This window comes from Zootermopsis nevadensis, unplaced genomic scaffold, assembly GCF_977971745.1.
Source record: "Zootermopsis nevadensis isolate Lab colony 2312 unplaced genomic scaffold, Znev_1.0 Znev_ptg000030l, whole genome shotgun sequence".
In the NCBI taxonomy this organism is placed as follows: domain Eukaryota; kingdom Metazoa; phylum Arthropoda; class Insecta; order Blattodea; family Termopsidae; genus Zootermopsis; species Zootermopsis nevadensis.
The window spans coordinates 4,455,848-4,468,237 of NW_028259162.1; the positions used below are offsets into that span (position 1 = coordinate 4,455,848).

At 34.5% G+C, this 12,390-nt stretch overlaps 2 protein-coding genes across 3 annotated transcripts; both read right to left on the minus strand.

The window, feature by feature from the left end:
- Positions 1 to 108: 108 nt before the first annotated feature.
- On the minus strand, positions 109 to 8,586 carry LOC110830578 (mitochondrial 2-oxoglutarate/malate carrier protein). The gene is made up of 5 exons (XM_022065673.2): positions 7,864 to 8,586; positions 7,447 to 7,683; positions 5,897 to 6,201; positions 5,286 to 5,385; positions 109 to 4,230 (listed from the first exon to the last, which is right to left on the minus strand). The coding sequence occupies exons 1-5, from the start codon at positions 7,926 to 7,928 to the stop codon at positions 3,999 to 4,001; spliced, it is 939 nt and encodes a 312-aa protein (XP_021921365.2). The 5' UTR covers positions 7,929 to 8,586; the 3' UTR covers positions 109 to 3,998.
- On the minus strand, positions 7,958 to 12,367 carry LOC110830597 (uncharacterized). Of its 2 annotated transcripts, XM_087358874.1 has the most exons (3): positions 11,378 to 12,367; positions 10,147 to 10,419; positions 7,958 to 8,096 (listed from the first exon to the last, which is right to left on the minus strand). In XM_087358874.1, exons 1-3 carry the CDS (start codon positions 11,711 to 11,713, stop codon positions 8,088 to 8,090), a joined length of 618 nt encoding a protein of 205 aa, XP_087215000.1. In that variant the 5' UTR covers positions 11,714 to 12,367; the 3' UTR covers positions 7,958 to 8,087. The 2 variants fall into 2 exon arrangements, with proteins under 2 accessions (XP_087215000.1, XP_021921396.1); XM_022065704.2 differs by lacking the exon at positions 7,958 to 8,096 and having other exon boundaries at positions 9,325 to 10,419; positions 11,378 to 12,297.
- Between the last annotated feature and the right edge of the window lie 23 nt (positions 12,368 to 12,390).

Below are 12,390 nucleotides of genomic sequence, written 5' to 3' on the forward strand. Positions count from 1 at the left end.
GAATGTACTCATGCATCATTTTGGGTATCCTACTGAAATAAAGAACAATACAATAAAATTAAATATCCATAATTTAAATAAATTATTTGAATAAAAGTACAACTAGCATAAAATAACAATTATATATTTTTCTATATGAAATTAATATGAATGTATGTACATTCTAAATACAAGTGAAATAATAGTCAGTATGGAAAATTATACTGATATCTCAGCTGAAAAACTGTCAGTATCATGTGCTTCATAGTTTAATTTGATTTGTGGATCAAAAACTGTCTACAAAAATGTCTGTAAGAGATAATCTGACATATTTGAGCAGTTCTTTACCAATTCCTTCCTATACGTAAATCAGGTGGTGAAAACTGACATCAATATAAAATTTCACCAGTTACATACACTACAATTTTACCTACAGTTAAGCAAATGTGTGTGCATAAAAAATATTCCCTTAAACATGTACAAAACTGCCAGCATTTTATAACTTGCAGTTTGGAGCAGACAAACTTAGTTATGTTCCATACAACAAAAGTGAGATTCATTCAAACCAGTGACCTGTAAAATTTTAAATTTGTTTTTATAAATTAATTTCTTTGTACCAAATAGGGAAAACTGGCGAACTCTTTTTGGGCAGAACAATGGACCTGTCGTCAGACAACACTAAATAATAATAACCACCTGATATATATATATATATATATATACACACATACACAAACATTTTATTCCAATGAACCATAAGATATGTACCATGAACCTAAGAAATTAACATGCAGCCATCATAAACTATTCAACATTTATAACTTCAACTACAGTTATTGTCATTTCCCTTTGAGCCTTTACTTTTGTTTGCTAATGTAAATACCAGCTGTTGTAAGTTCCATTATCAGGTTCATCATTCAACATGCAAACCATGGGCCAAACAGATCAAAGGCAGCAAATGGTGTTTATTATTTTATTCACAAAATATAGCATCATTAAATATCTCCATTATGTAGAATGTCGTATCTCAGTAACAGCAGCTGACATTGCCAGAACAATGAACATATGACGAAATACAATGAAGAAAATGACCAAGCTTACCATTCTCGTGAACGGAAGTAATAAGACAGATTTAGTTAAATGATTAATACAACCTACGTCAGTGACAGGAATAACCACTAGAATGTGTTTGCAGATCACCAACAACTTGCACATCATCTTTGTAATATAAACATATCTTTCCTCCAACAGGCATTATCCAGATATGACAAAACCTTTACAGATCAGTGAAAATTTTGAAGAATGAAATATGTGTACATTTCCAAAATACATTCAATAGAATTAATTTCCCAACCAAAGACATGCTGATTTGCTGAGGCAATGCCCACCCGGTACACAGGATTAAACTAGCAATTTAAATACCTGGCAGTGAATGAGCACTGATATGTAAAAGGCTTTTCTCAATAAATATGACTTTCCATTTAAATATATACATTCAGTATAAAGCACAAAATATTAATGGATTAAAGAATAAAGAGATTAATATATTACATATCAGTATTTGTATCTTCACTTTGGGTTTGCAACTTCAGTATTCCCTTGTGAGATATTTAAACTAGAAAAGCATTAGTAGTTTGGGGTTTCAAGTTATTTCCCCACTTTCTAACTTGGAGGTACATGCATATGTGCAGTCATGGTAACCATCACATATCAGAATTAGATATTTTAGAAAAGTTTCTTTGTTCAATGCTTTTGTTCGCACAATCATTTTCAGTCTTCTAACAATACTAAAATCAGAGGAAAATAAAATTAAAATAACAGACTGGTGATCCCTATAGAATGGAATCCAGTAAAATATGGATTCTGCTTCGACCTCAAACTTTTGCATTGACAAAGAATATACACTTAAACTTCCCCACAGTGTGTTGAACATTTAAATATTAATGCTCCAATAAATAAAAATTTCTGTATGACCTTGTCTACAAGAAAATAATTTAAGAAAATTAAATAAATAAAGTAAGTCATTTACTTAATGTATAAACATATATGCTGTATTTTTTATGATAACATTAACTTCATACTGAACCTATTAAAACTACGTTAGCTTGTATCTTTAACTTAAACACTGTTGTTAAAGAAATTACAGGAACATGAGTTTCATCCAACTATAAAAGTTTGAATTATTACACTTTTGTTACACACTGTTAGGCATGTTTTTGCAGGCCTTTCAGTGACATTTGGCCACATTATAAGTTATATGAGATTTGAGGTTCTCACAAAGGTGAAGATGTTGGTCTTCCGGGTAGAAACACAGTGTGTCCATGTACATAGATACTAACATTTCAGAGAAATAAACCGTCTGGTATCTGCTTGCAAGTCCACACAGTGATAGATCCCTAAGACCAGCAATATAAGTGGCAGAGAGCAATGCAATCACATAAGTGATAACCTCTTCACACACATTAAAAATATCAGAAAGCCTGAACAGAGAAGAGACAGTTACAAGTTGCTTCACTGATTATATGTGAACGGGCCAAGATAGCTGATGCATAAATATGAAAATATTTTAACGAGACTGTTTTATCCATGTATGTAGTTCTGTATTATTGTAATTGTTTGCAAGGAGCTTTTTAAAGTATCACACTTTAACACAATCTTGTAGCATGGACTCGCAGACAGGTTACAGTATAGCCAACTTGTACTAATGGAAGACAAAAAGTAAAGCCAAAATTTAAACGTCAAATATCACATCAAGCAAGGACGTTATGCATTATTTCCTTCAACGTGTACGGGAATTAAACAAGCAGGCATCGCTTGCTTTAACAATTCAACTATTAATATCAGCTTTATAAAACTAATTTTGGACAGTATACTGTACACACAGCAAGAACTAAATTCTTAATCACAAAATTATTAAGCTATTGTATATTTAACTATACACATGTACCTTCTCATCAATAACAGGTTAAGCAGTTAACTCTTCTGCTTCTATTTGGTAGGTTTCAGAATCAATCTCAGCCCAGATTTTCAGTTTTCCTTAGTGAATCTAAACAAATGTCATTGCAATATTTTAATTAGGTCACAACATTTTCCTTCCACGTCATTTCCAATTCATTATTCCCTAAATAACATATCATTCAATGCTAAATACTCTGAACAAACAAAAGTACCATTAGACGAACCAAGAATATGGAAATAACAGGTGAAAACTATTTTTAAAGACAGCTGAAGACTAATGAAGAAAGATATGCAGCACTTTAAATTCACAAGGTAAACTGTTCATGTTCATTTCACCAGAAATTACTAATGTCTCAAATTTCTAGTTGTAAGATGTGTAATATCCATTGCAACTACAAGGCCTGCCCTTATTTTTGCTCTATTCGTCAACATTTCTAAATAGTCCAAATGAATTTAATGAATGGAAAGGTACGTTTTTCTTTTGCATGGTTTGCTTGTTACACAGACAATGTTATTCAACCATCCAAGGCTCAGATAAAGACTCTATGAGCTTTTAATAATTATAAAGTTACAATGGCACAATTTACAAATACATATGATTTTGCTATTATAGATGCTCTCTGCATGCCGGTTTTATTTATTTGTGTTTTATTTAATAATGCTATCAGTACCTCAGACTATATAGCATGAAATGGTAAGATGATTAATGAATGATTTATAAAACCACTGATTACATGTGCTTTTATGAAATATTCCCATTCAAAAGTGATTTTAAAAGAAAAGAAGGCCACAGTAGTAAAATGCAATATAAAATATATTATGAGTATTACCATATTCCAAAAATTTCAATCAGGATAAAATTGGAGTAACAAAAAAGTTTAACACTTAAACAACAATCGACCAAAAAACAAAACATGACAGAGTAAGAAGTAAAACCAAATGCTAAAATATTTTATAACCAAATATTATGAACAATATATTTTCTTCTCTTAAATGATAAGCAATGCTCTATGATAACAGACAATGGATACAACAACCTGCAGTCTTCTTGTTTAATTAATTTACAGTCCACCTCCTTTTCCACTTTTGTCCTGAAGAACATATTTCTTGTATGTATAGTTCATCTGTTCCAGGAATATGAATGTCAAAACAGTATGTGGCCCAAGTCGAGCATAGTATGGAGTGAATCCTTTCCAAAGGGCAAAGAAACCCTCTTTGCGTACAACCTTTGCTAGTACATCAACAGCACCAGTATATTCTGGTTTCCCATCAACTGTTTTCATATTCTGGATTCTAAAATAGAAAGAGAAAAATTAAAGGGATAACATTGCATATATAGGTAAAGGTTAAATAGCAGTGGGTGACCTCTGCATTTATCAATTATACAAGTTGCAGTACTTTCTATTCAGCAATTACACTGTTTTAGTCTACAGCATTTTCTTCCAGTGTGTAGCTGGTTTATGCTGATTGAATATAGATGGAAGAACAGATAAGGAAGAATAATGACAGTCAGTTGTTACGCGTTCTTTACATAACATACATAAAATGAATACATACAGCAATGCAGTCTTATCCTCAGTACTAGATGAATTTGACTAATCAACTTTTCATTCCAGTCCCCTTTGTCCATACAGAAATGGCCTGGTACCCATTACACGGGTGGGTGGAAAAGCTGTTCTAAACGTGGCAATGAAGAGTATTCAGCCCCAATATCACTTTTACATCATGTGCAATATTTGTCATGTTATTTATTTTATGACTCTTCTATAGTTTAAAGTTTATCATACAGATATAGGGGATTTAAATCCATGACTAAGGGGCTGCTCGACGTACTTTAACTACATGGTTCAACAGTTTAATGGTATGCTACTGTGATGTACAACCAGCTGGATCATGTACAGTGACACACTGTCAATAAAGGTTGACATTCTATCGCTAAACATAGCACACACAAACAACAGAATGTGCTGATTGAAAGAATAAACAAATCTTTAAACCGTACTACATGTAAGTAGGATTTGAGGTTTTCACGGCAGCGAGTCTCAAGTTGGCTGTCTTCTGGGTTGTTGCGCCGTGTAGTCTGGTAGAAGTTCACCGAAGTTTCTGAGGTCCTTGCCGCCTCCATCATCACTCATCATCCTGATAATGGAGGCAGCAAGGGCCTCTGAAACATCAGTAAATTTCTACCAGACTACACGGCGCAACAACCCGGAAGAGAGCCATCTCCTGCACCACACATCATGCTGACCACCCAACCACCCCAAGGTGTGACACTATTACCATGAAAATGATACATATTTTAGCAATGTCTAGAAAAAGTACACTATTTTGGGGGAGAGTAATTTTACCTTGTTTTTGCTATATCAACTGGCATAGAAGCAGCCGTAGTAACAAGGCCAGAAACCATACTGCTAACAAAGTGGCAGAAGACATTATCCTTGAAGTAACCTGGAAATAAAGAAACAAAAGAACATCAATTAGGTTGAACTGTATCTAACCCTTTGCTGCACCATCTACGTTCACTGTATCTTGACACTCTCTAACCACTTAATTTAAATGTCCTTATGTTTTATATGTTAAAATTCTCTCAACAGATATTGTTATCACTGATGCTCTCTGATCACATAAATGTTCAATGTAGAAGCACCATGTCACTTTATTTGGAACCAGAAAATATGGAAACACATAAATTTTGGTAACTAAAAGTAATATTCAACAATGTATAATTACTGCTCTTGCAAATAATACTCTGTTACTGTTAGAGGCTTACACACATCTGATACATACCGGGGCAGCTGAAGATTATGCTCACTACACTCTGCGTTTGAATGCATCCAACATGTTTTTCTGTGATAAAGTAATGCTAAGAGCATAAGGTGCTAGGCTTTTGATCACTCCGAAGAAGAAAATGATTTTAGCTTAGTTTATTGCGAATACAAATAAAACAACTTATACTCACTGGTATCTAGGAGGAATTGTTTGGCCTGCGAGTAGGATGCGAGTTGAGCAGCATTCACCACCATGGCTCGGCCCATGGTTGGAATTGCTCCTCGCCAAAGTGTGAGGACTCCTTCTTCTTTTACAATTCTAAATAATGAGTCGAACACATTTTTGTAGTTCCGTCGTTCAGCTGGAGGTAATCGACCATCAGCTGTCATTCTGATCAATGCTACTTCTGCAGGTGTTCCTACAAAGGCACCAACTACTCCAGCTGCCATTCCCAGAGCTGCTTTTACAAAGAAACCTGGGGGCTTGCCATCTGTCCTATAGGTCAATTATTAACACAAAAGTAAAATATACACAGATAAAATTATAATACACTACAAAATAAGAGAGTCACATTAAGGATATAATGATATGGGGGAGGTTTTGTCATAAATGACCTGCCTTGGTGGAAACATCAACAGATAAAAACTATACTGCTGCTTCCCATAGTTTAATTGATGAACAGTGAGCCAATAACACGTCCTTCTAATTAGCAATAAACTTGAGTTCCTCTTACATAGGTCCCAGAACTTTTTGGACACAGTGTTGACAGCAAAATTCTGATTGAATTTTGGATTCCAGTCCACACTGCGTCAACATAATTCATTTAACTGATTAAAACAATATTTCAACTGTAACCATAACCACAAGTTCATTTTAAGGTCATTTAATTTTACAACCTTGTTTGGTTAAACATAAATCCATTCTGACTAGCTACACTGAGGTAAACCAAGAAACCTTGGGATACTCCCACACAGGCACACAAAATTGCACATACTTAGTAACATCTGAAAAATAAATGTCATAGAATTTTGGTGAAACTGACTGAAAAAGAAATTCCTTCAGCAGACACACAAAGAATAAGTTACGTTATCAACTGAATTTTACATTTATTACACCCTGAATAATATTCATAACGAGGTCCATGAGGAGTACTTCCTGCATTGGCTGAACTTGGCCAAAAATAGAAAGACAAATCAATGACAAGTTTTTGAATTAGGTCAGTCATGTCTCAAACAAGTTTTACAGTTCTGCAGAAAAGGAAGGAGTTTGGGGATCTTATCAACTACTAGTGGCTGCAGTTCTGTGTATTAACCCATATATTTTGGCTACTTTACACATAACATTACTTAGTTATTTTGTGTGAGCAATACGAATGTGTCACTATTTGCAAGTGATGGGTCATACAGAAATCCAAAGCTTTATTTAACACAATATATTCTAGACCTCATTTTAATGTCATATGATATTAGGCAGAAGCAGTGAATACTACACAGTACCTTGAGTTTTGTTCATCACATAACACATCTGCAAGAGCCTTACTAAAATATAGTCTTGCCACATGGTCTTACATTTATTTGGTGTGCCTATGCTACCTGTTCATTACACTGGTCACTACTCACTCTATACAAAATGTTTAGTTGGAACATGCACAGACTTTTACATGGAGTATCCTAGGTTCCACCTGACATAAGTACAGAAGTGTAACTTCTTGCTGATCAGACTAAAATTAAAAGAACTCACCCTGAGAATGTTTCAAAGAGCCAAGTGTATATTCCAAGTCTTGTGGTTGTATACGTAGCTTGTCGAAGGAGTCCAGCTGATAGACCTGTATACATGGCCACAATTCCTTCCTTTTTTATTATTCCCTGAATTGCATGAAAACTTGTTTTGTATTCTTTTGCCTTTCCTCCTTCACCACTTAACTGCATCCTGTTCTTTACCAAATCAAGAGGTTGGACGACACATGTTGCTCCCATGCTGTAAATTAATATTATTACAAACTCTGTTACAAATGTGTTGTAATTAGTTGCTTAAAGGGGCATCATTTTCGGAAAAAAGAAAAAAACATTAAAATATTCCGCGACCAAGCGCATATCCAAATCAATTACCGCATTTTGAAACGTTTTCATTTCTAGAAAATACACTACTACTACTTACCCGGCGAGTCCACCAAACAAGAACTTAATAGAATTTGGAATGGTCTTCGGCTTTTCTCCCGCCATTGTGATGAATGTGATGTGAAAAACTTCTCCTTATTGCTCCAACAGTACTTCTTTCAACAAACTACAACCTCTCTTGCACCAAGCAAACACTCGATCCTCAGCGAGCCACAGCACTCATTATCCAACTAGTCAGCTGTTCCACTACGCTAAACAGTGTTACTACATTCCCTGCAGAAAATAGCATTTAGTTATGTAATACTGGCTGAACGTGAATATCACTGTTTCTTGGAGCTTTGCATTATGAAGCTACAAATATGAAACTTCCAACAGCTGTTTATGTAGCAACTTCTACAGTGACGTATGGCATGGATTATACGATGGCACATAATTAAATAACAATTAATGAACAGAATATGTCATGTTTAGAAATATTAACATTTTAAGAATTTGGATCATTGTAATTATATTATTCTTAAATCATACATTATTTCAATGTATTAGTGAAGTACATTAGTATGCAGAAGCAACAGGAGAATTTTTGAAACCCGTTGTAAACGAGCATAAGGAAAACGTTGGAGGTACTCGAATTCTGTATAGATTATAGCCAATCCGGTTGCACAATTTACAAGTATGCAGGCCCATATTTTCTACAACTACGTAACGATAACGTTTTAGAGTCGATTTCATAAGATTCCTCTTTCAAAATATGGCAGGGTTAACGGCCATTAAAAAAGTAAAGCTGTCTTATCATTTCAATACCTCGCGGATTGCCTTTTAAAATCGCTCCTCTGTCCATACGCATAACAAAACTCGAAAATGGCTGAACCGATTTTGATTACAAGTTATGCTGGAGAAATACGTGAAAATATGTTATACAAATAAAACAGTTAAGATCTGACAGTCTTAAATTACCGCTTTGTAAATCGTCGAATAATATGACTCACCGGCTTTAAAATTATGGGGCTCTGTTCCCGTGAAGAATGACGATATTTGAGATGTAGGGTCCATGACATTTAAAATAGATTTTCAACGGTTGGAGTCAGTCCAGCAATGTGGGAGTTGTCGAGAAACAATAGGCCACAATTTATAAACTGAGATTATATATAATTAATGTAAATGTAAAGTAAAGATGCCCCACTATACGCCATGTAGGCGCTTGGGGTGAAAGAAGGTATAGCTCTTATTCATTCCTGACCTCGGCACTAGATGGGGGTGAGTGGTCAGCATCACTCCCCTGCCGCGCTTTACCCCGGGGAAAGGACCGCGGTACCCTTTGGATAGGAGGTTAGGGGGGCCCCAGAACCGGTCTGGACGCAAAGCTAGAGGAAAAATCCTCTGCCCCCATCATGGATCGAATCACTGGACCAGGACTACGGGGTTTTAACTTGCATTCGTATACTTTTCATACCAAAAGACTGTTATAAAATATTCAGTGAGTAAAGTAAAGGCTCCTGCATAAAATTAGATCAATATATGTATTTTTATTCATCTTAACTTAATTACACTTCGATGGCAACACTTCTTGGAGAGATAATAATTATCAGATTAATTTGTCGTCTATGACTGATGTGTTTCCTGCATGTAATGCAGTGAACACATGAAGATCCAAATTTACTGTAATATAATATATGAGACATTTTAAATAACTGTTCTGTTAGCATCAGTCTTTAAAGTGGAGCAAGAAAGAATTATTCAGTTATTTAATTATTTTCACCAGATTTTGTGTCTAATTAATCAATGCGGAATTTTCCTGTAATTAAGGAGAATCTTCTACTAACTTCTGTTACACTTTTTTGGAACTCTTTTATAATCATAATCATCATAATGACAGAAATTTACAAGTCTTACATATTACTGCTGTTACATGATTTTAGACCCTAATATACTAAAGCATTAACACTACAGTAACTATATTAATATTGTAATACTTAATCTTTTATTCAGCATCACTTGTCACATGTCATTCACTCACTCCACTACAATTTAAATAATCTTTGCTTGAACCTTATGGAGAATGTGATACTGGTACTGATGGAGCTTTTACGTTATCCACTGTATGCCTCTTACGAATTGATACTAGTCTCTTCTGCACTACAAGGTTCTGAATTTCCCCTTGAAGTTCTAATCCCTCTTCTACAGGTAGGCTTCGCATCTGCATAGCTATACTTCGAGCAAATGCATCAAATTCATCTTCTCTATGTTTGGAGCTGGGAATATCTCTGAGAGATGCAAGAGCATTTTCTAAATATAACAGATGACCAAGTGTCTTTTTTCTTACCTCTGAAGCACTTTCATTAGTACATTCAGGGGGATAGTGATCTGAGAATAAGGATGGATATATAGAAGCAAGTTGCCAAGGTTTGGAACTTTGAGATGAAAATGGATGTGCATCTTTTTCCACATTTGATGCTGAAATTGATGACTCTGGCTTTTGTGACTTTGCAAACATAATTTTGTCCAGCGGAGGAAAAACAAAGGATGGAGTTCCTTTTTCTGAAATTGAGTCACAAAATGTTCCAGCAGAATTGTTGGTTGTTTGATCAATTAACACCTGAAAGTAAAAGTTGTTTTACATTAATTTCTTCAATATAAAGTTGATATAAGTTTCCTTTAAAAACTGTTACAGATTTCATTAACAGAAATTCTAATTTCAGATTAAACATTCTCTGGCATGGTGGCAAACTATTAAGTGGTATATTATATGAAGTGAACTTAAATTGCATGTGTATGACTACCACAGAAGTTTGAGTAAGGCTAATTTTGTTTCAAATGGCTGTAATTCCTGTTCCTACTAATTATGTTACTAAATTTACCAGTATGAAACAATATCCATCACTGGACAAACATGGCCTGATGAAGACGGTATGTTTCTCTGAAATGCTGGTATCTACCTATATGACCACATGGTGTCACACTCCAGAACAACAACATAACACCACCATGAGAACTGTAAATATAATATGGCTTCCAAGTTTTAAAGCATATGGAAGACATTCAAAACAAACTGACTATTAACTTCATAAAGGACTTTGTTTCAACTGAGTTTTGTACGACGTATATCCACACATTTAAGAATTACAAGAATAATGATTCAAACATTAATCATTTTAAAATACTATACAGACTACTCCATTTAATTTCAAACTGTATCTCAACTACATGGGCTCTTTGCAAGAAGGTATATTCCCCATTCAGAGAGTATTATAATTATTATAGGTTTAGGATTCTCACACAATGATTTCAGCAGTAAAATTATTTAACTTAAAACTGGTTATAGCTGAAACACTGATATAGAATAGAATTATTCAAATTAACATGTTAAAAGTGTATTTTCTTTGAAAGAGTCACTCTTTGATAAGACACATAAAAGAAAAGTAACAAAGACTAGATAACTTGTCAAAACACTTGCAGTTATATAATTTAAAATTTTTATAATATACATAATTTAATTTAACAACACAGTAATAAGGGCAGTACTTTGTAACACTTGAAAGCAAATAATCACTTACCAGCTTTGATTGAGTTTCCCTCTTTTTAACTATTTTACGAAGAAAATTGTCTGCAAGATTGAACCATGGCAATTGTGGTTTGTAAACTTTACCATACTTCTTACTACGTGCTATTTTGGTCATCTCATTCATGTATGTGTTTCTTATAGAATGTATTTTATTTTTGGCTGCATTGGCATCAAAATTTTCAAGGTTCATGAATGCAGCCAGTGCTCGTAATGCATCATTTCTTGAATTTTTATTCTTGTATTGTTCATCATTATAATCCCACAGGCAATTGTATGTGGAATATTCTTTCAAAAATTTTATTGTCTGATCTGTACCCCACTTCGCCATTGTTTTCAGAATTCTGAGATCTCCATATTTTCAACCAATATTATGATAAAAACTCACATTTACGACATCTGCTTACTTGCCTGAAACGTTACAAATTGCTGTAAGTCAATGTCAGCATTAACTTACGCCACACAATTTGCACATGCGCACTAGCCCAAATACTAATGGCGTCACTTCGTAGTTCCAATTAAAATACGAATCTCCCATATATCTGGGCCGAAAATGGTCGTAGACGCTGTCTACTTAATTCCAAAGTACTTTTCTTGCCATATCCATTTCGTGTACTGATGTTGGAGATACAGTGGGAAACCTATGCTTAGAATGCGATAATAATATCGAAATTTATTTTGGAGAAATGGGGTGTGAAAGTACAAAATGGAATGAACTACATCAGTCAACAAAGGATCCAGCGGTGGGCTTTTGTGAACACGGTAATTAGTTTTCGGGGTACATAAAGAGGTGAGTGGGACTTTTTTTTTACCGGCTGGGTAATTACCAACATTTTCGGGAATAACTTGCACAATGGAGTCAGATTTCGGTGGTCTTAAAAACATCCACTGTGAAAGTTGTATATGTATTTGGAATGCAGATACTGTGGTTTCATAGAATTATAACGAAACACCAAGCAATTGTGTGTTAACCATCACCTCCAATTCACCATGCCCGCCTTACACATC